The sequence below is a fragment of the Chinchilla lanigera genome, unplaced genomic scaffold (assembly GCF_000276665.1).
Source record: "Chinchilla lanigera isolate Chin_1 unplaced genomic scaffold, ChiLan1.0 scaffold00051, whole genome shotgun sequence".
NCBI classification, from domain to species: domain Eukaryota; kingdom Metazoa; phylum Chordata; class Mammalia; order Rodentia; family Chinchillidae; genus Chinchilla; species Chinchilla lanigera.
Genome location: NW_004955452.1, coordinates 13694280 through 13719659, shown reverse-complemented (window position 1 = coordinate 13719659; position 25380 = coordinate 13694280). Strand labels below are relative to the sequence as shown.

At 38.2% G+C, this 25380-nt stretch overlaps 1 protein-coding gene across 1 annotated transcript in view; it reads left to right on the top strand.

Moving 5' to 3' along the window:
• Positions 1 to 25380, top strand: part of Psmb2 (proteasome subunit beta 2) — a 37101-nt gene that overhangs the window by 5659 nt on the left and 6062 nt on the right. The window contains exon 3 of the mRNA XM_005395153.2: positions 5689 to 5759. Coding sequence (XP_005395210.1) covers positions 5689 to 5759 — 71 coding nt within the window. The remainder of the gene's footprint in view (positions 1 to 5688; positions 5760 to 25380) is intronic.

The following is a 25380-nucleotide window of genomic DNA, read 5'->3' as shown; positions in this document are numbered from 1 at the left end:
GGGAGACAGTACAATGTTTGAACACGTGCATCTGGTTTATTTCACTTGTGAGTATGGTCTGTAAAAGTTTTCAGTTTATCCTTCTTTATGGCTGAGTAGTACTCCATTGTATAAAAAGACCACATCTTTTTTATGCATTCCACAGTTGATGGCTGTTTGGGTTGTTTCCAAGATCTACCTATCACAAATTATACTGCCGTAAACATGGGTGCACATGTATCGCTCTGGTACGATGTTTTTAATTCTTCTAGGAAGATACCCAGTAGGGAAACACCTGGGTCAAATGCAATCTCAAATCCTAGTTTTTTGAGGAATCTCCATACTGATTTCCACAGTGGTTGTACCAGTCTACACTACCACGAACAGTGGAAAAGGGTTCCTTTATCCCCATAGCTCCACCAGCATTTGTTATTGGTTGATTTCTTGATAGTAGCCATTCTTTTTGGGGTGCGATGAAATCTCAGTGTTGTTTTAGTTAGCATTTCTCGAATGACCAGTGATGTTGAACATTTTTTTAATATATTTATTTGCTGTTTGTACTTCTTCATCTGAGAAGTATGTGTTCATCTCAGATGCCTATTTTAGGATTGGGTCTTCAAATTTGGGAGGTCTGATTTTTTTTTTTTGGTTGAGTTTTTTGGTTTTTTTTTTGGTTTTTCTCCGGTACCAGGAACCGAACTCACGACCTTGCGCTTGCTAGGCAGGCGCTTTTGCCGCTGAGCTAAATCCCCAGCCCTAGTTGAGTTTTTTATATGTTCTCAAGAGTAATCCTTTGTCTGAGGAACAACTGGCAAACATTTTTTCCTACATTGTGGGTTGTCGCTCTGTTGGCTTCTCTTGTTGTGCAAAAGCTTTTTAATGAGATGAGATCCCAGTTGTTGATTCTTTGTGATAATTCTCTGTGATCAGGATTTTATTCATAAAAGTCTTTGCCTACACCAGTGTCTTCAAGAGTTTTACTTAGTCTGTCTTCCAGCAGAATGTTTCTGTTTTAATATTTACATCTTTGATTCATTTCCAGTTTAGTGCCTGGTGAAAGATAGGTCCAATTTTAATCTTCAGCATATGCACAGCCAGTTTTTGGGGTGCGATGAAAGGATCCTCATTTATTAAAGAGGCTGTCTTTCTTCCAGTGAATGTCTTTGGTACCTTTGTCAAGATAAGGTGGCTGAGTATATCTAGAGTTGTTTTTGCATCTTCTAATCTGTTCCATTGATCTTTGGATCTGTTTTGTTTTGTTTTGTTTTGTTTTTCTTTTTTGCTAGAACCATGCTGTTTTTATCACAGTAGCTTTATAGTATGATTTCAGGTTAGAGATTGTGATGCCCCTACCTTGCCTTTGTTGTCCACAATTGCCTTTGCTAATGTAAGTCTCTTCTGGCTCCAAATGAATTTTAGGATTGTTTTCTCCAATTCTTTGAGATAGGCTGTTGAAATTTTGATCAGAATTGCATTAAATCTGTATAACAGTTTTGGAAGTATGGCCATTTTCACTATATTGGTTCTTCCTACCCAAGAGCAAGGGATATCTGTCCATTTTCTGATATCCTCTTCAAGCTCCTTTTTCAGAGTACTGTAGTTTTCAAAGTAGAGGTCTTTTCCATCCTTTGTTAGATTGATTCCTAGGTATGTCATTTTTTTGGATGCTATTGTGAAAGTTGTTGTTTCCCTTATTCCTCTATCAGTGAGTTTGTTGTTTCTCTACAGGAAGTATATTGATTTTTGAATGTTGACTTTGTATCCAGCTATGCTACTGAATTTGCTTATTAAATCTAGAAGTTTTTTATTGCAGTTTTTGGGGTCTTCTATGTATCTTGTCATCTATAATGATAATTTAATTTCTTCCTTCCCTATTATTTTTTTTTTTTATTTCTTTCTCTTGTCTAATTACTCTGGCTAAAATTTCCTGTGTTGAATAAGAGTGGAGACAGTGGGATGTCCTAGTCCTGTTCCTGATTTTAGAGTGAAAGCTTTCAGTTTTTGTCTACTTAGTATGATGGTAGCTGTTGGTTTGTCATAGATGGCTTTTATTAGATTGAAATAAAGACCACCTATTCCAATTTTCTGTAGGGTTTTTATCATGAATGGGTACTGGACTTTGTCAAAAGCTTTTTCTTTATTGAGATGATCATATGATTTTTGTCCTTGGCTCTGTTAATATGATGATAACATTTATTGATTTACATATGTTGAACCATCCCTGCATCCCTGGGATGAATCCCATTTGGTCGTGGTATATGATCATCTTGATGCTTTGCTGCATTCTGTTTGCCAATATCTTGTTGAGGATTTTTACATCTGTGGTCATTCTGGTGATTGGCCTGTAGTTCTCTTTCCTAGTCAGGTCCGTCTCTGGTTTTTCAGGGTAATGCTTGCTTCCAGGAATGAATTTGGGAGTATTGCTTCCGTTGAATTTCATTAAAGAATTTGAGAAGTAGTGGTGTTAGTCTTCTCTAAATTTCGTGGAGAATTCAGCAGTGAATCCACCAGTGCCCAGGCTTTTCTCTGTTGGTAGGTTTTTAATTACATCTTCAATTTCCTTGATTGATATTGGCTTATTTGGGATTTTTATATCTTCTTGATTCAGCTTTCATAATTCATATCTATCTAGGAATCTGTCCATTTCTTCTGCATTTTCCATCGTAGAGTACAAGTTTTTTTTTTTTTTTTGAGTACAAGTTTTAAAAGTAGGTGTAAATGATCTTCTGTATTTCTGTAGGTTTCATTGTGACTTCACCCTTTTCATTCCTAATTGCATGGATTTGAGTCTTTTCTTTCCTTTTTTTTTTTTTTGATAAAGTTGAATAAGGATTTGTCGATCTTGGGGCTGGGGATTTAGCTTAGCGGCAAAAGCACCTGCCTGGCAAGCGCAGGGTCGTGAGTTCGGTTCCCGGTACCGGAGAAAAACCAAAAAAAAAAAGGATTTGTCGATCTTATTTAATTTTTCTTTTTTCTTTTTTTTTTTTTTTTTTCCTCCGGTACCAGGAACTGAACTCACAACCTTGCGCTTGCCAGGCAAGCGCTTTTGCCACTGAGCTAAATCCCCAGCCCCTTAATTTTTCAAAGAACCAACTCTTCATTGATTCTTTGTATTGTTTTCTTAGTCTTCAATTCATTAATTTCTGCTGTGATCTATATTGAACTTTTTGACTATTACATTTTCAGAGGATGGAGTTTGAGCTGAAGTATATTTAAATCTCAGAGCTAGAAGACCTAAATAAAATTTAGCTTTGCTGAATTGTTTGTGATAAATCATTTATCTTCTCTGGACCTTTGTTTTCCTTTTCTCTAAAATGGTATTATTCTATTAATGATAATACATATGAAAATGCTTTGTAAATTTAAAGCTGTAATTATAAGACATTTACTGTGCCTTGAAAGGGTTCTGCATTATATCTTTGGTAGTTTCCTGCTAAAGAGATAATTAGGACTTCCTTGAGTTTTCTCTTTCGTGAGGTTAATGAATTCTTCTTGTCCACGGGAAAGCCTCCGGATCAAACAGTGCTAGCCAGTAGTCTTCTGAGCCAGGAGCACTTACAGTGGTACTTACTTCATAGTTCAGTAACACTTTATGTGTACCTCAGTACAACTACACATTACACATGTAATTATATTCAAATTAAGACTTAAGAGTATAGCTTCCATTTAATTTAATTTGAATATAATTACATGTGTAAAGTGACCAGATAAAATCCCTTTATACAGTTTTTAGGCAGCACATTTAGCATTATAATTGCATAAATATTTTTGAAGATACTACCTTTATTAAGTACTGTACTTAATAGTACAGAGAATTCAAAGATGAACAAGGCTCAGTTCCTGCCACTGAAGAACATAACTACCTGGTACTTAGGGTTAAACAAGTTGGGAGAAGGGCGCTGATATGGCTCCTGAAGTACAGTAGGTCCAGCAGTGTTTCATACACTAGCTATCCTGGGAATGAGCAAGGATAGCCAAAGAAAAATTGTGTTTGATTAAACTGCCCTTTAAGAGCCTTACAATACCAGTTAGGTACAGTTTTATTTATGTAACGCACTCTTTCCTCTTTTTTTCTTTTTTCTCTTTCTCCTTTTCTTTCCCTCTCTCTCTTTCTCTTTCCCTCTTTCTTTCTTGTACTGAGTATTGAATTTAGAGAGTGCTGAGCTACATCCCTGGACCCTGTTTTTGCTTTTTTGTGTGTGATGGAGTCTCGTTGGGTTGCTCAAGTCAGCCCCGAAATTGCAGTTCTCTTGCCTCAGTTTTCCTAATAGCTGGAATATAGTAATTTGTTTGTTTGTTTGTTTTGGTCATCTTGAGACAGGGTCACCCTATGCAGTTCAGGCTGGCCTTCAACTCACTATGTAGCCCAGGCTAGCCTTGAACTCGCAGCAATCCTCCTGCTTCAGCCTCCCAGTGCTGAGATTACCGGCGTGTGCCATCATGCCTGGCTTTATAGTAATTTTTAATACATGGTGAAGTTAAAGAACTGGGCTAAAATAAGAGAAAGAAGTTCATATACAGATACTCAGACATTAGACTTTTCTACGTTTAACATAACTGTCAGGGGGATTCATAGAGAATAGGAAAGTATTTTTATTTGTCCATTATAGTTTAAAATGTGCTAATGGTCTTCTAAGAATGAACATGTGAAAATACCCAGCATAGACCCTGAAACGTAGTAGCTACTCAGTACATTTTAGTTGTAGTTTTTTGTTTTTTGTTTTTTATACTGGGAATCAAACTCAGGACCTTCCACTTGCCAGGGAAGCACTTGTGCCACTCAGCTGTATCCCTATTCAGTACATTTGAGTTTCATCTTAAATCTCAGTGTATCCACCACTGGTGTTTGAAATGTTGTAGGGAATAATCTAACCACAGTGCTTTTGTGTCTTTCTCAATTGATATTTTCTGTGTAATTCTGCTGAATTGTGCATTATTCTTGTCTCCTTTGGCATTGGTCTCATTTTAGTGGAAGGTTAAGTTCCAAAGTATATTGTTAAATGTGCACTCAATGTCATTACTCTGTGTTGTACCTTTTTTTGACATTACAATTTCTTTTTCAGAAGTTTTATTCTTGAGAGAATAATTTTTTAAATGTTGTAAGATAGACACATTCTATTTCCGTGGCTTATACTTTTGAAAATTTCATTGCACTTTTTTTTTTTCTTTTTTGTGGTGCTAGGGATCAAACCCAAGGCCTTGTGCATGCAAGGCAAGAGCTCTACCACTGAGCCACATCCCCAACCTTACAGTTCTTAATGAGATTATTTTGTTTTAAATAAAGCATGACTCTGAGGCTATCTTAATTTCCAGCTTCTCCTATTATCCTTTTAAAAATAATCTTTAGAAAGTTGACATCTGAAGACTTCTTTTTTTCAACACTGAGTATCAGTATTTCTTCCTTCTGCAGAGAAAATTACAGTCTGTTAACAAATGAATACCTTAGCAGGGCTATTAATTTGATCCTGTATAACCATCACTCTGATTCTATTTATGGCCAAGAATTGCTCTTAGTGCTGACTGGCTATTTCATAGCAGTTACATGAGGATAAGGACTAGAAGTAGGATTGTACCTTCAGACTGTGTACATTATGTATTCTGAGTGTATAAAAAACAGTGGGCTTTAAGGAACAGGCATAGTGAAACAATTTAGGGTACTGTTGTTCCTTTTGCTTCATGTTAAGTATGATTCTTTGTCTCTTGTACCAGGATATGAATTGTCTCCCACAGCAGCAGCTAATTTTACACGTCGAAACCTGGCTGACTGTCTTCGGAGTCGGGTAAGCAGTATTAGCTGGCAGCCTTAGATGAGAGCAGGAAAATGTCCTTTTATATATTCCTGTTGTACATGAGTAGTATTTCTGCCTTTTTTGGCCTTCCTGAGCCCTTCCTGTTGCTACTTACCCTTTTTAGTCCCTTTGGATTTGTTTTCTTTTTCTGCACAGTTGCTGATTAAAGCCCCAAAAGCAAATATATATTCCCAAAGTTTGGGGCACACTAATATGGTCTGTGGCAACCCTGTGGCCCATACCTCAAGGGCCATTTTTTGAGGGGAAGGAGGTCAGTTTTAGGCTCATTGCAAAATGAAGAGGCAAGTACAAAGAATCTTGCCTGCCCCCATGTAGCATCTCGCAGTTATCAACATCCACCAGAGTGGTACATTTGTTACAGCTGATGAACCTCTATTGACACTTAAAGTTCGTAGTTTACAGTAGGGTTCTCTCTTAGTGTTACATATTCTTTGGGTTCGGACAAATGTGTAATGACCTGTAAACCATTGCTATAGTATTACACAGAATATTTTCACTGCCCTAAAAATTCTCTGTGCTCCACCTATTCATTCTCCTTCACCTGCTCAACTTCTGACAACCGCTGGTCATTTTACTTTGCCATAGTTTTACCTTTTCCATAATATCATATAGTTGGAATCATACCTTGTGGAGACTTTTCATGTTAGCTTCTTTCACTTAGTAATATACACTTAAAGAGGAATTCCTCCATGTCTTTTCATTGCTTGATAGTTCATTTTATTTTATTTTTTTTGGTACCGGGAATTGAACTCAGGGCCTCACACTTGCCAGGCAGGTGCTGGGCCACTAAGCTACATTCCCGGCCCTGATAGCTCATTTTTAACACTGAATAATATTCTATTGTTTAGAAATATAGTTGTTTTTTTTTAATCCATTCACCAAGTAAAGGACATCTTAATTGCTTCTAAATTTGGACAATTACAAATAAAGGTACTATAAATACTGATATGCCAGTTTTAGTTTGGACAGAAGTTTTCAACTCTTTGAAATTTTCAACAGTCACAGGAATGTGATTGCTGGTTTGTACAGTATGTTTGGCTTTGTAAGAAACTGCCCAATTTTTCTTTCAAAGTGTTTCAATAATGAACCATTTTTCTTAATTCCTGTGGCTGAACATCCCTGCAAGGCAGTGGAGGTAGATAATGCAGATTTTCATTTTAAAATGGTTCACATCTTTCTATGACTTTAAGCCAGAGCTCAAATTGTTTCTTCTGACTTTTCCAGGCCTCGTTGTGTCTTAGAACTGTCTCAGTTCCACTGAGAGCATGTTAAAAGATGCACCATTAAAGATTGAATGCATTAAAAATTGTGTAGGGTGTGCCAAGGAAGTTTATGATTGCTAAAGGTGTGTATTATTCCCTTACCACAGGGAATAAGTAAATAGAGCTTTAACCATGTGACCCTACCCCCTGTGCCTGTTTACTCATCTATGAAATCGAGATAACTTCCCAACCCCACAGGAGTGCTAGGAAAATGAATGCTTGTAAATCATAATATTTAACATTCATATGACTTTTGCCCAAAGCATTTTGCTTAATAATTTAATCTACTCACTATTCCATTGAGACAGATAGTAGTTAATTCTGTATCACTGATACGAAGTGAAAGGCATAAAGTGACAAAGGGATTAGCTCAGGTAATACAGCAGGTCAGATAAAGCTACAATAATGATACGTAATTACATTATTTGACTATTTTACCTTAAAGTCAGCACTTTGGTTCTTCAATAGTTTCTAGAACCCTGGTGTTGTTCATGTTCGGATTTCATCTGCACTTAAACTGAGTTATGCAGAATCTAAACAAGTATAGAAATTGTTATTTATAAACTTACAGATCTTTAAATCAGTTTGTTTTTCAGTGCCTAATACTGCTAGACTGAGAACATCTCAGTAAGTGGAGTCTCTGGGATTACCTTTGGCCAAGCACTTATGCGTTCTGAATGATCATGAAGACTGAAGAGAATGAGAGACATGGTGCATTGGGAGGAGACAAATTTACATAACTTGTTTTGATCTGGGTGAAAAGTCAGTGTTCTTTTCTTGTCCCTTCCTCCTTGAAAGAGGAAAATGGGTTAGGTACTAGCTTTCCGGCCACCCAAAAGTTCAGTATTCAGTGAAGAGTACAGTATGTCATGGCTCCCTATGTAAATGTTTCTCTGACTTACCAGGCAGAGCTGAAATAAGAATTTCAGCTTTGGGCACAATAAACACTTTATCATTAAATACTGCAGACATTAAGTAAATTAAGCTCCTTTTAGAATTGAGATAAGAGTGGCAACATGCTTCATGCAAATGCAGTGAATCCCATTAATCTTCTCGTAGCAGAAATGTTTGATGTCTTAAATATCCCTTGTAGACAGTAAGATGGGGCTCTAGTAAATATTGACTAACTCTGCTTTGTGCTTCTACTATGGGTCCAATCTTTGTTCCTCACTCCCTTATCAAAATAGATTGTTGATTCTAAAATAGGAGTTTGAAAGAGGTGGCAATAATTTTGTCTTTCTACTAAGTATAGTCACTAAATTTGGTACATTCACATAGTCACACTAGTTGGCACATGAGACTTTTTTGGCTTAGCCAGTTACTGTGGATAACTTTACATCTCTGACTCAAAATTACTTGATATCCAGTCACTGAGTGTTTGTATAGTGGAGGGGATATTGGGTTGGAAAGACATTTATTTACCATGGAGCATATAATGAAGTTTGTGTAAACTGATTGATTAAGATGCAGGCAATTTAGCTTTGTGGTTAAGGGGAAGAACTCTGAAATTAGACTGCTAGGGTTGCATGTCTGCTTACTGACTGAATAGCTGTGTCTCTGGGTGAATTTAAGCTTAGTTTTTGCTACTTAGAAAATAATGGAACTGGGCATGATGGTACATGCCTGTAATTCCAGCACTCAGGAGGCTGAGGCAGGAGGATCACTGTGAGTTTGAGACCAGCCTAGGCGACAAAGTGAGCTCAAGGCCAGCCTGAACTGCATAGCAAGACCTTGTCTCAAAAAAAAGACACACACCCAAAAAAAAGAAAATAATAGTACTGTATACATTTGTTATAAATAGTGAGGTAATCATGCAAAGCTCTTCACACAGTATGTGGCACATATAACAGATTAGTAGATGATTTTTGTTTATATACTGCTAGTACTGTTTGGTTGGAGAAGATATTGCTTTTTTTTGGTGGTGCTGAGGATTAAACTCAGGGCCTACACTGAGCTACATTGCCAGCCTTTTTGTTATTTTTAGACAGGATCTTGCCAAATTGCTCAGGGTGGGCTTAAATTTGTGACTCTCCTGTCTTAGCCTCCCAGAGTGTTGGGTTTACAGCATGTGCCACCATGCCCAGCTGAAGGATTTAATGGCATACATTAGCTTGCCATGGGGATTTTTTATTGTGCTGTTTTGTTTTTTGTTTATTAGATTGATTGATTGATTGATTGATTTGTAATATTGGGGATTAAAGTAGGGGGCTTTGCACTATACTACATCTCCAGCCAGGTTTTCATTTTTTACTTTGAGACAAGGTCTCTCTGAGTTACTAAATTGCCCAGGGCTCAAACTTAGGATCGTTCTGCCTCAGCCTCTGATCACGGGTGTGTGCTGCCATTCCTAGCTGTTTTTCTTATTTTAGTTGAAAAGATCTGTTAATAATCTTATTTTAGTTGAAAAGATCTGTTAATAATCTTTACTATGGATAGGGAAATAGAAATAAACATTGAAGATCAGTTATATGCCAGGATTTGTTCTAGAGCTACACAGTCCAGTGTGTTAGCCACCAGTTTTACAGGGCTATTTAAATTTAAATTAATTAAAGTTAAATAAAATTTTAATTTTTTTTTTTGAGACAAGATCTTGCTCTGTAGTCCATGTTGGCCTTGAATGCACTTTGTAGCCTAGGCTGGCGTCGAACTCAAAAAAGTCCTCCTGCCTCAGCCTCCTGAGTGCTGGGATTACAGGCATGAGCCACCACACCCGGCCTAAAATTTTTGATCAATAGAAAAAAATCAATTTTTCAGCCACAGCCACTTTTCAACTGCTGAATAGCTATCCATATTGGGTATCTGTGGTTATAGATCAATTCCACTGTAACAGAAAGTTCTGTAGGATGGTACTCTTTTAGAGACTTACATGTGGTTCTGTTTCTTATGATTCTATATGATGCCTATTATCCCCATTTTATTTACAAGAGTGCTAAAACTGGGTCATAGAGAGAGTGTTTCCCTTAATATGTCCAGGTACTGTATATGTGTTTAAAGGTACATGGAAATAGACTGTAAAAGGTTGAGCTAAAGTTCTAACTTAAAATATACTCTTTCATGCATTGTGTTTTGATTTGGTTTTCTGTTTTTTTAGTTACTAGAGTAATGTACAAGTATATTTGTACATTTAGGGGATCCTGAAATATCATTTCTATTAAAATGTCAAAATACCAACATAGGTTATATAGGTAAGGTATGAAGATGTGCCCATTGCAGGTATCAGCTGAATAAATATTATTCACATAGGTCCACGTATACCGCTGAGAATATTATTATTTATACAGTAAAAGGAAATTACAGTAAATTATTTTTAGTGAATATAGGGGGAAAAAATTAAAAGGCTTTGAGCTTTTAATTTAAATGCACGTGTACTTTACATTGATCTTCTGTAATCCCAGCTCTTGGGAGGCTAAGGCAGGAGGATCACTATGAGTTTGAGTCCATCCTGGACTACAGAGTGAGTTCAAAGTCAGCCTGAACTGCATAGTGAGACCCTGTCTCAAAACCAAAAAACAAACACACATTGATCTCTTCCTGGTTAGACCCAAAGGAGTAGAGAAAGGTCTTATTCTGCTTTTCCCCCTGCAATTTAAAATATTTCTTTACCCAATTTAAAATATTTATCAGTCTTCTTTGAGTATGGGCTTAGAGTCAAAATATGTCAGATTTCCAACCCCTTTTTTTGTACTTACTAGTTTATATAATCTTGAATAAATCACAAATGTTTTCTAAGCTTCACAGCCCTCATCTGGTAAGGAAGAAGTGAAGGTGGCACTCACCTGTAATCCTGGCATCTGGGGAGTGAGGCAGGAGGACTTCAAGTTCAAGCCCAGCCTAGGAAGCTTAGTGAGACCCTGTCTCAAAATGAAAATAGAAGAAAAAGGGATGGGATACAGTTCAGTGAGAAGGCCCTGTGCAAACCCTAGTGCAGGGGGATGGGGGGAGTTCAAATGTGTCGTTAAAAAAAGTATCAAATTATAAGAACTGAAAATTAAGTGTTGATTCTATAAAATTTGTTTGAAACAATGATACTGCCCTGGAAGAGTATTTATTAAATGACTATCACTGACCTGCTATTTGGGTTTTTAACCAGATTATCTTGAAAATTTTGTAATGCCTTATAGTTTGCACTGTGCACAAGACTTAAATCCTCCTTATGCTTGGGTAGTGGGTTATAGTAATTATGGATGAGTAATGGGGCTCTTTCTTGGAATGAATTATGTGAATTATTTTTGGTACAGTCCATCTGAACACCCTCAATTTATCTGTTACCGTTATTATCTCTGTTTTATAAATGTGGAGATTGAGGTGTGAACCCACAAAACTAATGGCCTTGAGGAATGTGGCCTTTTGTGGCAAGGCTTAGGTGGCATACTGGCCTCATGGTGTGTAATCTTCAGTACTTTACTCCTCACTGGCCAGAGGGTTTTCATAGAACTTTCTGAAGGGCTTCACGAGCCTTCAGTAGCTTACTTGTAAATGTTTAGCAGGTAGACAGAAATAGTAAATCGGAAAAATGTGCACTATTACAGATAGTAGTTTTTAAACATGCAATAAAGCAGCCTTTGGAAACTCACCAAGAAAAACCAGTGTGGAGAAACTTTAGCTCTGCTTTATATAAATCAGGTCTTGTGTTTACCTGTTATGTGTAGAAATGGCGTGTAAAGTTTTATTTGAAACGGTGGTTTCACCATTCCATTCCCACCACAGTTTAAAAACTAGTAATATGGTTGAAAGAGTCCTTCTCTCAGAGGCTTAGCCCTGGCTCTGCTGAGAGTTACTTGAAAATCTTGGGAGAGCCAGACATGTTGGCCCACACCTGTACAATGTCAGCACTCAAGCAACTAGATGGATCTCAAGTTCAAGACCAGCCTGGGCTATATTGTGAGACTCTTGTCTTGTCTTGTCTTGTCTTTTCTTTTTGTGGGAATTGAACTCAGGACCTTGTGCTTGCCAGGTAGGTGCTGTGCCACTAAGCTATATTCCTGGCCGACCCAGTCTTAAAAAAACAAAAACAAAGCAAAAAAAAAAAAAAACCTTTGAAGTAAAAGTGCAACTGATTAGATGAATTTGAAGCCTTCTTCCAGTTCCCAAATAGCATGATTTAAAGATCTGATGTTGGCTAGGGGTGTAGCTCAGTGGGAGAACGTATGATTAGCATACACAGAGCCCTAGTGTCAATCCTTAGCACCAAGAGAACAAACAAGTATAAATAAAGACTTGATGTCAAGACTATAACTAGACTTGAATTTATCTTTTCATTGAAAGGGAAAGAATTATAGGAAAGCATTTCAGATATTAGTCCTTTCCAAAAGTGACTGTCTTGTCCCAGCACTCGGCCCTGCTCTTTAGTATATTTGGTCTGTTTAGTTGTAGGCACATGTAGCGTGTTTCTGCCCTAGAAGAATCCTGTTGCTTTGAGCCTTCTTCACTGGAGGTACGCTTCATGCCTAATGTGACTGGCACAAAGACATCTTCTGTTTATTTGTATCAGTGAGGTCATGTGACCTTGTGAACATATGGTCCAGGTGAAACCTTGACTTTGCAGGCCTTATCCCCTAAACACCACCACACATTTGTTACATGTGATTAAAATATCACTAACAAAGGTAATTTCACATGCTTTTTGGCAGATGTGGTTAGCAGGATGTGATATGACACAGTATTTCCTTCCTCCTCCTCGTGCTATCTCCCTTGAGGTCTCATCTCCCTTATTCACCCCCATCTTACCCATGCCCAGGCTTGCCTTCCAGCTCACCTGCTCCAGATGGGCGGCACAGTGGGAGGACACTGGCAAAGGCAGATGTGTTTATTTTCCGGAGACAAAATGTTGTGCTGCTGCAGATGGCAGTGCCTTGGAGCAAGTGGCAGCCTTTGACACCACTGCCACACAGCCTGGGCATCTTGACAGACAGGGCTGGCTCACTTTTGGTGATGGGGAAATTTGGGTCAGGGAGCAGGAGGGCAGGGGCCAGAATGATAATCATGAAACTCCTGGACTTTTGGTACCAGCAACAGCAGCTCTTACAAACCTAGGGAGCAGTTTTCTTCCCCACCAGACCTCAGTCAGCTTGTCCATTAACTCTGTTTTCACTGTGGGCCATGAGTGTTGGCTATTCATTACTTTTGCCTCCTGGCTTAAACAGGACATGAAATGAAAACTAGAAACATATGGCTACATTCAGATGGATATTCAGTGGTACTGCAAAACACATGTATATCCCAGGTCACATCTTGCAGGATCTCTTAGGATTAGGGGTGGCTTACATTTGCCCCATTGGAAATACAGCTCTTCTATTTTTAGTGGTCATTTTGATTATCCAAAGGCCCAGGGACAGATGTGCCTTGAAGTTGAGGTGTCTTAATTAATATGACAACACTTAATGCTTATAGTGTTTTTCTACCAAGAGGAATAAAAATTCTGACAGCTGCCCTTTAAAGCAGTTTGCTTATGCAGTCATTAGGGCTTGACTAAGTCTATTAGGAAGACAAAGAGTGGTTGAAGCATTACACTTAGTAGTCTCCTAAGAAAAATGGCTTGAGAAGATTCTTCTTTGAAGCTACTGGCTTTATTAGGAAACCTTTTTTTCCCCTTCTTTAAAAAAAAATATGTGCTGTTTTTCCCCACCACAGTGCTGATAGAGTTAGGAGTTTGCAGGTGTAAAGCCCTCCCCCTCCCTTCCCCATCTCTCTCCAGGGGGTTGTATGTGAGAAGGTGTTGCTTTCTCACTCAGAGAGCATGTATGTGCTACCCTGTTGGATGCCTGCTGTGAGCAGAGAGAACCCCTGTTCTGGTTGAATGGAATAAGCCTATCGGATGACTGGAATTGTGCAATCCCATAATGCTAGCTTTTCACTTCAGACATCTTTTTTATCCACAGTAGGGGTGAAACAATATAGGTAATTGGTGTAGATCTGTATTGTTATAAAACTTGTATCTTAAAAATTATGTGGTGTCCTATTAAGATTTGTCTTAAATTTAGAGCAGCAGAATGCTGTGTCTGCTTAATAAGGACAAACATTTTATTTTAAAATGTTTACCATTAGAAACAAGTTTGCCCATAGTTTTTTCCTTTTTTTTTTCTTTCTTTTTTTTCCCCAGTACTGGGGATAGGACCTGGGCATTATAAATGCAATGCAAGTACTTTATCATTGTGTTATGTCTCATTTTATTTTGAGACAGAGTCTCACTAAGTTGCCTCGCCTGCTTTGAAACCTATGTATCCTCCTGCCTCAGCCATCTGAGTAGCTGGGATTACAGAGATCTCCCACCATGCTTCACTTACCCCCACCTTTTAAAATTGCTTTAAATTAGTGCGCTGGTGTGGGTAGACACAGGTGTGGCTGTGCCTTCACACTTCTCCCTCGTACTCGCAGACACATAGATCTTGGTGTCTTAGTGTTTGTGGATATGGGTTTAGGAACTGATCTCCAAAATCCCATGTTTTCTTCACTCTATTCAAAAATATTCACAAATATATATATTTAAATTGAAGGGCAGAAAGGAAGACATTTTAGAGGAGAAAGGGTTGACTATTTTTTAACCTGTGATACATATGTATTCATTATATTTATCAAGCTGTACTTGTATATTTTATGTACTTGGTTTTTTTTAATTGTTTTGTTTTGTTTTGTTTGGAGGACAGTCTCACTTTGTAGTGCAGGCTAGCCTTGAACTCAGTGTGTAGCTCAGGCTGACCTCAAACTCGCAGCAATCCTCCTGCCTCAGCCTCCCAAGTGCTGGTATTATAAGCATGGGCCACCATGCCTGGCTTTTATGTACTTCTATATGTGTTATTTTATTTTTTTAAAAAGGTTTAAGAAAATAAAAGGGAGGCTAAAAGAGCAGGAAAGCATGACACATTCAGATTTACTATTACCTTTGAGTGTGAATAAGAGCCACGAATGCTCAGGAGACTGAGGCAGGAGGATTGCTATGAGTTTGAGGCCAGCCAGGGCCACATAGTGAGTTCAAGGCCAGCGTAAACTGCATAGTGAGACCCTGTTTCAAAAAACAAAACAAAACAAAAGCAAATAAGATTAACCAGACTAGAAAGAAAAATGTAAGAGAAAGGAAATAACAATCTCTGAACCTTTGTAAAGAGAAGTGTTCTGCCAGGATCCCATACTTCTCTCTCTGATGCCCCTACATAAGACAGCTTACAGCCAAGATGCTGTGTGGCTGCTAATGCTCTTTCAGTCTATCACCAGCCTGCATTGTCCATGGGGCTGAGGAAAGAGGTGCAAAGTTCAGGGTGTCCCTTCAGATGGGGAAGCAGAGAAACAGTCACTCCTACAGTGGAACAACAAGTGCTAAGATACCCATATACAAAGAGTTAACTTGAGCCTTGAAGATTAGCTGTTTCCCTGACAAAGATGAAGCAAAACTAGAAGCACAGACCAAGGTGTGTGAGAGAATATGTTAGGTTAGGCACAGTGTTTGAAAATGATGTTCAGGGCAGGGACAAATAGTTCTCTGAGTCTCCTATTTCTAATTTTACCTATTTAACTGATACAGTACTGTAGACAAATTAGGGCTCTACTGACTAAATATATATGGTATATACTATGTATACATATGTAAATATACAAAGATGTTTGTTATATAAGGCCAACAGTTTTAAGGGAGTCATAAGAGATTGAAACTAGGGAGGTAGTCCATATTATGAAGATTTTGATGAAAAAGCTTTATCATGTCAGGCTAGGTAATACACCTCTAATTCCAGCCACTTGGGAGGATGAGGCAGGGAGGATCACAAGTTTGAAGCCCACTTGAGCAATTTGGCAAGACCTCTCAAAATAAAATAAAAGGGCTAGGGCTGGGGATTTAGCTCAGTGGCAAAAGTGCCTGCCTGGCAAGCGCAAGGTCATGAGTTCGGTTCCTGGTACCGGAGAAAAACCAAAAAAAAAAAAAATAATAAATAAATAAATAAATAAATAAATAAAAGGGCTAAGGTTGTAGCCAGGTGGAACTCTTACCTAGCACCCATGAAGCCCTAGATTCCACACCTACTTGCAGAGGTGTGGAGGGGAGCTTTATCATAAAAGCAGTGAGCTTCTCTGGAAGTTTGTTGGCCAAGAAGAAATTAGTGTGATCATATGAAATTTTATTAGATCATTAGCTGCTGTTTGGTGGAGCATTTAGGGGAAGAATGAAGGAAGCAGAGAGACCTATGAAGAGTTTCATATCCATTGAAACTATAGGAATAACTTGTGTTGGAGTTGGATTTTAATGGGGAATGCTGTGTTCTACCAAAATGGCTCCTAAAGAATCTTGCCCAGGAATTTTTTAGTGCCCTGTTAAATGCTATGGACCTCTGAAAACATGAATAGTTGTATATAGTCCTAAGTGCTCTTTTCCAAGAGACCGTGTTCTTCATTAACTCGGAGAGATGAATCACCTATGATGTTCAGTATTCATTGATATTCATGGGCATGCTTAGCATGGACATCTTATATGCTTTGTAGTGTGTAAGTCTGTAGCAAAGCATGGTTTCTGCATTTGAGTTTTTAAAGAACTAACCTAAAGATATATGGAATCTTAAATTTTTCTTGAAAACTGCCAGCTCATGAAAAAAAAAGAATTCAAGTGGCCTTGTTGCAAACATGGTGTTGGTTTTGCCATTGCACAATCAGCAATTTTATTTTGATGTTATTTGGGGGAAAGCAGTATTTTTGATTAGCAAGTAAAATTAATGTAGAAAACAAATACTGTGTGAACTAGTTGGTATAATAAGGCATCTGTGCCATGTTGCATTTCAACTCATTAAATTTCTAAACTTCTAATTACAATAAGGTTACAACTTTTAATAGGAGAACCAATCAAACTTGGGGTTGGTGATGACTTTAGAGAAGCAAAATTCATACAAATTTTTGAATTATTGAGGGGAGGCTTTGAAATCCAGTTTTGTTAAAAATTGAAATATTATTTAAATTTTTTTGGCTCCTGAAATTCAGGTTTGTTGGGCACCTGCTATTTACTAAGCCTTCTTCCAGGAACTTTATACACAAAGGCAAGCACTTTAATTACTCACAACTCTTGTCAGACTAGCAGTACTACCCTCCACATTATAGATGGGGCACTTGAAACTCCAAGTGGACTAAGGTGCACCAAATATACTTTCAGAGAATGACCTCAGGCAGAGAAAAGAAACAGGCAGGGAGAAGAAAAATATGGTTGGATGTTCATTTTTTTAAAGCAGCGTTTTATTTTGGGCTTCTTAAAGTCAGGTTTATTTCATTGGAAGCGTGCTTGCCTCCCTATTTCTCAGTTTAATGTGAGAATTTATAAACTTGGATTGGTTTGTTTTTATATCTGAAACAGGAGAGAAAGAGGAAAGTTGGCAGTTAATTTAATTAAACGTCCTGGTTTGTGAATCTCAGTGTAGTATTCAGATTCTGATCCGTTTCATCTTGTGGAGGGGGTGTGTTTGTGTGTGTGTAGGTGTGTGTGTTATTGGCCTCGTGTGGCGCACATCTGTAATCCCAGCACTCTGGGAGGCTGCTGCAGGAGGATTGCAAGTTTGAGCCCAGCTTGGGTAATTTAGCAGTTTAAAGAGATCCACTCTCAAAATAAAAAATTAAAGGGATGAGGATGTAGTTCAGTGCTAAGGCTTGGGTTCCATTCCAGTGACTGGGGCTGGGTGAGTGCTCTTTTTCAGTCATAAGATTAAGAGGAAACTTTTCAAATTACAACTCTCTACTTGTTCTTTCCTCCAGTGGTGCCAGTAGATACCAGGAGCCTGACCTACCTTGAGTTTTTCCTTGCATCTCTGCCTTTACCATCTTTTTCCCCTGATTGTAGCTATGTTCTCATGTGGCTAGCTCATAACTGCAAAACTCAATTCATTATTTAGAAGGGAAAATTTCACTGTCCCCACTCTGTTCCCTCACATAGATTTGTTAACCTCAACTTCTTTGTGCTGTGTTAGTAAGCTTGGTATACCTCTCCTGTTGTGTCCCATTGGAATTTTCCTTCACTGTCTTCTACAAATGAATGTGAGAGTTGGAGTGTGTGTGTTCATGACAGTAAAACCTCCTAACTGGCTACCTCTTCATTCAGTCTCATTGACTTTGGTTATACACTGTTTCATTCTCTCCAACTGTCTATGAACCATTCTGTTTAAGCTCATTGGGTCCAAGTTGAAGCTCTTTACATTTGTATACCACTTTTCCTTTTATTGAAAGTCATCTTCACTTTTTTTCCTTTTTTTTGGTACCGAAAATCGAGCTCAGGATCTTGCGCTTGCCAGGTAGGCACTTGTGCCCCTGAGCTATGTCCCCGGCCCGTCATCTTCACTTTTTCTCCCTTACCTTTTCTGTTCTACTATTAATCCAGTCCTATCAGTTCTGCCTTCTAAATATATCCCATATTCCATGTTTTCTCCTGCATCCCTTCTGCTTAGTTTGGCCTTATCCTCTCACTGTTCTTCCTTTTTCTCTGTCTCATGTCTCATTTAAAGTCATCTTCCATGTGACTGTCAGCATCCTAAAGTGGCAATCTGTTTGTAATATTTTTTTCCATCTAAAAGTCTTCTATTTTAAGAAGAGAGGAGAGAAGGCACTGTGGCTAATGGAATATCAATCCTGAGGCAAATGGATTCCTTGACACCAATTAACCAGTGTCCTAAGATATGAAAAGAGGCTTGGATCAGCAAGTGATAGTAGTGGTAAATTTTTATTGGCTCCGCCATGGCTTGCATACTGAAGTTCATATTCTTTAGTCTAGGAAGCCAGTGATATAGTTTATCCCATTTCCTTTGCTTCCTACTGAAATCACCTAATTCTTCAAGTATATGTGTTTCATATTCACCAGTACTCAAACATTCCGGTTACTCCATTTCTTTACTTCGATATACGCTGTGTCCTCTGTCTGGAGCCCTTCCTACCCATATCTACCTTGGGAGCTCCTTCTAAATCCAGGGTTCTATCTTTGTTACCTGACATAGATGCTAAGTGAACACTTACTAAATTTATTCACATTCCAAATGCACAAATGAAGTTGATCAGAGCATCTGCATATTTCCTAATTATCTTCTTTTGGGGCTGGGGATTTAGCTTAGCGGCACAGTGCCTGCCTGGCAAGCACGAGGTTGTGAGTTAGATTCCCGGTACCGGAAAAAAAACAAAAAAAAGAAAAAAGAACTAATTATCTTCTTTTGATTGAAGCCCTGTATAGACTGCTTTTATACTTAAAGCCTAGAAGAAATTGAATCTACACATGGGTTTCCTTAAAAAGGAATATATCCAAGAGGGTTAAAGTTAGGGTACAGATGATTCCCTATTGTGTAGGCATTAGGGATAGATAATTCTCTATTTTCTACCCCAACCATGGAACCATATTCTTGTAGAACTTAAGGTATTTAGATGCCAGACATGGGGCACATACCTATAATCCCAACATCCTAGGAGAGTGAGGCAGGAGCATCACAAGTTCAAGCCTAGATTGGCAACCTGTCTCAAAATTTAAAAAAAAATTTGTTTTGTTATTTTTGTTTAAAAAAATATTTTTTGAAAGGCTAAAGATATAACTCAGTGTGAACTTCTGGATTCAGTCCCTTATACCCTGCCCCCCACAAAGTACATAGGTCATGATAATTGGAAGTTGCTGAATTTGAAAAGTATTTCAAATAGTGAATTTCATTCCGGGTACAAATCTGAACCCGTACAAATCTAGCAAAATCTGTTAGTTATTAAAAACAAGCTCATGCCTGTAATCCTAGCACTTCCTGAGTGCTAGGATAATTCTCTATTTTCCCTACACAATAGGGAATCATCTGAGTGTTCCTGAGACAAGAAGATCACTGTGAGTTGGAGATCAGCTTGGGCTGAATAGTGAGTTCAAGGCAAGCCTGAGCTGTATAACAAGACTCTGTCTCAAAAAGCAAAACAAAAAACAAGCTCCTGATTAAAAGTTCAGAGCACCAGTGTAGAAAAAGAATCGATCCAGGGCCAAGGATCTAGCTCAGCAGCACAAGCACCTACCTGGCAAGTGCAAGGTCCTGAGTTCGATTCCCAGCATCAAAAAAAAGAAAAAGAAAAAGAATTGATCCATTTTATTTATTAATGAAGTAGAAAAACAGGCACTGACAAGCAACTAAGATACTGGTGTCTTTCATCACAGAGATTTATTAAATAGGTCCTACATGTATTGCATAGTTTCAAAACCTATGGGGGATTCATAACTATGACCTTAAACCTATCCTTTTAATTTTTTTTTGGTACTGGGAATTGAATTCAGGACCTTGTACTTGCCCAGGTAGGTACTGTCCTGCTGAGCTATATCCCTGGTCCAAATCTCTCCTTTTAAAATTAAAATATTATTGGTCATATGCAATAATAAGTGAAATAGTGGAGTAGAGAACAATAGATGCTGATATGCAAAATAGTACATTCTGAAATATTTGAGTGTGAAACTGGCATTTGCATACTGAATCATATTTTTACACTAATTTCCATTTTGTGGAGGCAGTGTGGGTCCCTGGAAGAGCATACAAGACTGGCAGTTAGGAAGCATGAATTTGGTTCTGACACCAGTGCTGATTATATAGGGTTAGGGCAAGTTGCCATCTCCTCTTTCAACGTTAGTCACTGCATTTGTGAAAGGGACACTGGGTAAGTTAGTTGAAGTCATCGATCCCCTCAATCTGTAAACTGCATTTTTGTAAAATATTTTCAGTGCCAAATGTGGGATCTTAGGCAGCTTTGACAGTTGAGTGGATTGAAAGAAAGAGTGTGGGCCAGGGGATTTAGCTCAGTAGTGGAGCACGTGTTTATATTGTGCTCAAGGGCCTAGGTTCAACCCCACCACACACACACACACACACACACACACACGAGCCAGGCACACACACACACACAAGAGCCAGGCATGGTGGCACAGCCACCAGGAGGCTGAGGCAGGGGATCAAAAGTTTGAGGCCTGCCTGGGCAACTTAGCAATATCCTGTTTCAAAATAAAATTTGAAAAGGGCTAGGGATGTAGCTCAGTGGTAGAGTGCCACTAGGTTCAGTCTCCAGTACTATAAAAATAAAAAAAGAAAGAATAGCAGTACCCTATTCCTTTCAAAGTCTGTTTATTCTACTTAGACATCTGTTTATGAAAATAGTCACTTCTAACTAGCCATTTGTCCCATTGTTAGTTCTGCCTCTTCTTCCACATACTGACCCACCAGGAGGGGAAGTGTTTCTCCCACACCGCTTAGCATTCCAAGGTGCAGCACATTGCAGAAGAAGCTGCACTGTTCTTTAAGGCGCCTCACTTATAGCAATGTCGTCCTATTCAATTAGAGGTGGCAAAGCCTGGCCTGGCTCCAAAGGAAGACTGTCAATTCCTCTCCTTTTCTGTGTCCACGCTCGGCAGGATGCTTCCTCGCGCCCACCTCTGCCCCCCTTGCTGTGACTTTGGCTTCCGCCAGATGTCACACCGCTGCTTGTCACCGCCCAGACTCTCGTCACTGATTTTGTTGTTCCAGTGTATTTGTCACAACTGTTCTCTTTAGCTGTAAAATTTATGGAATTTTGCACTTTTCTGAATCGCTAGTTTTCTTTTTCATGATAGAGGAAATATATAAGGAGTTGAGTGCACAAGAGCTGGAGGGAGGGAAATACTCCATTTAACTTAAGGAAAGTTTCTGTGTGTCCATGTGTATTCCCTACCTCCAAAAGTGCAGGAGTCCAAAACAGAACTGAGCCCAGTTCCGCAGGGCTCAGCGGCCCACAGATAGTGAAGTCCATTTCAGTCCTCAGAAGAGGTACGTAAGAGATGTGCTTATACCTCTGGCTTAGATTTTATCCCTTTGGTAACTGTATAAAGGTAAATAATTTTATTAGACCGCTATGATAACATCTTCATCTTCTTATTATCTAGACAAATCTGCTAACAGTGCTCTCAGATCCTCAAAGTGGTGGTGATAATAGCCAGTTTGTATTATTACTATATATCAAACATTGGAATGAGTACTTTATTATTTATTTAAATTTTACCATGCCTTATAATGATGGATACTTTTATTGTCTCAGAGGAAATCTCAAAATGACCTAAAGTTCTTCATTATAAATACACTTATCTTATGTACTTGTTAAGGGAGGAAAAAAATGTATTTATTTAGTACACACATGTATTAAAAAGGTAAAATTTTGGTGCTGTCCTGATTATCAGACACCACTTAAAATTACACATGTTGAGTAGAGACCATTAATGCTGATCCTTCAGGCTGTTGTGTAGGGAATGTCTTAACTAAGTGTTTGGGTTCATTTGCTTGATGGAATTTAGATACTTAGTTTAGTTCAAAACTACATATAATATTCGTTGTTTGCTTTTGCTGTGGAGGATACCTAGTGACTCAAGATTCAAATTCTCCCCTCTTGGGGAGCTCATAACTTTATTACCTAGACTATATATCTAAACAATTAGAATAGTGGAGACAATGGAAGGGTAGGTTTTATCGTGCACAGAATAGAGATTACTTTGTAAATGAAGATTTTTGGCAGTCTGTTTGAATTTTTTCAGAATAATTAGTAATATTGATCATAATGAAGCGAAGTGATAAAAAAAGCATCTAAAAAGTGACAGTACTGAGGATGGACACATCTGTAAGGAAATGGTGTGAAGGTACTTAATACATGTTAATTTACTTCCCACATCTGGATGGAGGTCATTCCTGGGGGGCTCAGGTATGTTGACCACGAAGCAGATATGCTGTATATATCAAATATAAATGCTTGTGACAGTGAATGCCACTACTTAGGGCCCCTGGAAAAAAATCTCAGGAAGGAGAAACAGGAAACAGTCATTTACTGCTTTTCTACCAGGTGTCAGACACTGTGTTGAGTACTTTTTATAAACATCCTTTTGTATCTCTTTATGGAGACACAAAATAATTTATATTATATCCCAGTGCCAGGTATAGTTGGGCTTCTCCTAATTACTTACACTGTTTATTTCATAGACATTTCATAAATTATATATTTCCCTAGTACTAATATTTATCATTTATTAGGCCTTTACTTTTTTTTTTTAGTACCAGGAATCAAACTCAGGACCTTACACTTGCCAGGCAGGTGCTTGTGCCACTGAGCTGTATCCCCGGCAGGCCTTTACTATGTTTTAGGTACTAATCATTTACATGCATTTCTCTCTAAATCCTCACTGTAGTCCTTTTGTATCTTAGATCTAAAATTCAGAGAGGTTAAATGACTTTTCCAAAAGTCCCATATATGGTAATAGAGCTAGAATTCAAACTTAGGTCTTACTTGTTGTTGTATGGCCCAGCTGTTTCTTCTTAAGATATTTATCTGTGTTATTGGCCTCCTCTGTGTTTGGTTCTGAATGTCTGACCTATATCTTAAGCTTTTATTCACTTAGCAACTTATATCTAAAGGGAGGTAGAGGGAGCTGGGGATTTAGCTCAGCGGCACAGTGCCTGCCTGGCAAGCGCGAGGTCGTGAGTTCGATTCCCGGTACCAGAAAAAAAAACGAAATAAATAAAGAAAGAAAGAAAGAAAGGAAAGTAGAAAGAGAAAGACCTAGTGGACCCTTGACTTGTGAACTCTGTTCCTGAGAGCTACTTGTAACTCAGGTTGTCAGTTGAAGCCTCAGGCTCCTCTACACAGCATTGAAAGTCTCTCTCCTGTGTAAAGGCCCATCTCAGTGTCCTTAGAGAGATGTTGGCCCTGGATTTCTCAATTAACCCCATACAGGAAAGGATGTTTCTTCCAGAACTTTAGGGGTTAAATCTGTATCTGAGACCATCTGGAAGCACAAGCAGCCAGCCTTGGGGTTATACCTCAAGACTTCGGTTGTAAGTTAAAACTAAAATCCTGTCGTAACCCAAGTTGTTCGTATGTCAGGCCAGCTGTAACTTGAGGGTCCACTGTATGTCATTCATAGAAATGCTGGTGGTTAATTTGAATTAGTTTTTAGAAATAGGATCTATTACTTTCTAATGCTGGTCTTACTTTCTTAACCATTTTTTTTAAATCTTGTTATATTAAGCATTAACCACACATGTATTAAAGCATATGTAATACTTTCTGGTATGATTATTAGTATTCATTAAGCAAATATTTACCTTATGAGCATATACCTTATGCTTATACATCATTGAACAAGCCAATCACACTATCTTCATAAAGTTTATAATTGTCATAAATATTTGAGTGGATGGGTTGTGTTTTATATGACTCATTCTTGCCCTAAACGTACCATGAACAGTCACACCTGAGTGTGCTATAAGAATAAAACAAAATTTGGGTGGCTTATCTCATCCAAGTATTTATCTCATCCAAGAACACTAATGAATGCAGAATATAAAGAAATATACTCATCAAGAAATGTGTAACTATGTCTTTGTCAGTTTGAATACCACAGTTCTTAGAAGAGTGAGACAATTACAGTATACAGTACTTTATTTGGAAAAAAAAATAGTGTGAGCCAGAGATTGTTGGGGGAGCATTGTCAGAAGAATTCCAGAAACTGCAAGTTGTTACACAGATGTATTGATTTAATTAGTCTAGATAACACCATTTATTTATTCTTAAGCATCTCACACATGCAAAAGTTGGTAATTCAGAGTCACACAATATTTGAGTTATTTTCTGTACCACAAGTTGTAGCTTCTCAATATCAACTTTGGTGAGTATATCAGATGTTTAAGCATAAATAAATGATCTTATATAGACCAGTGAAACAATACACTTTGCTTCTGGGATTCTGTGTATATAGTTTCATGTAAAATCTTCTGGTTGATGGCTTTTAAGTAATATTAATTGTTCTAAACACAGTTTAATTTCAGTATGGGCAAGAGCCTCATTAGAAACAGAACATACCTGGGTTCTGCTGGTTAAGGCTTTTTTGGATACCAAGTAGAACCCTGAAATTGCTGTAATTACTGGTGAAATTGGTTTTTTTTTTTTTTGGTTTTGTTTTGTTTTTGAGGCAGGGTCTTGCTGTATAGTGTAGCTGGCCTTGAACTCATGTATGTAGCCCAGGCTGGCCTCAAACACACAGCAATCCTCCTGCCTCACCCTTTGGAGTGCTGGGATTACAGGTGTGCGCCACCATGCCTGGCAATGAAATTGTTTTGGTTAACCAAGCAAAGAATATTCTGGATAGTGAGTGGTGGTGAGGTGAGTTATTCTCTTAGCAAAAAGACTGACATTTTCTTGAAAGGTAAAAAATAAACCAAAAGAAAATCTGTATTATTCTTGTGGGGAGAAGGAAACCAATTAGAACCCCTTTGCTATTCTCTTCTCACTTTTTCTACTTTAACTGTAAGAACACCGAGGTATTCTATGTCTGCCAGATTTTACAGTCCTGTTTTCACACATTT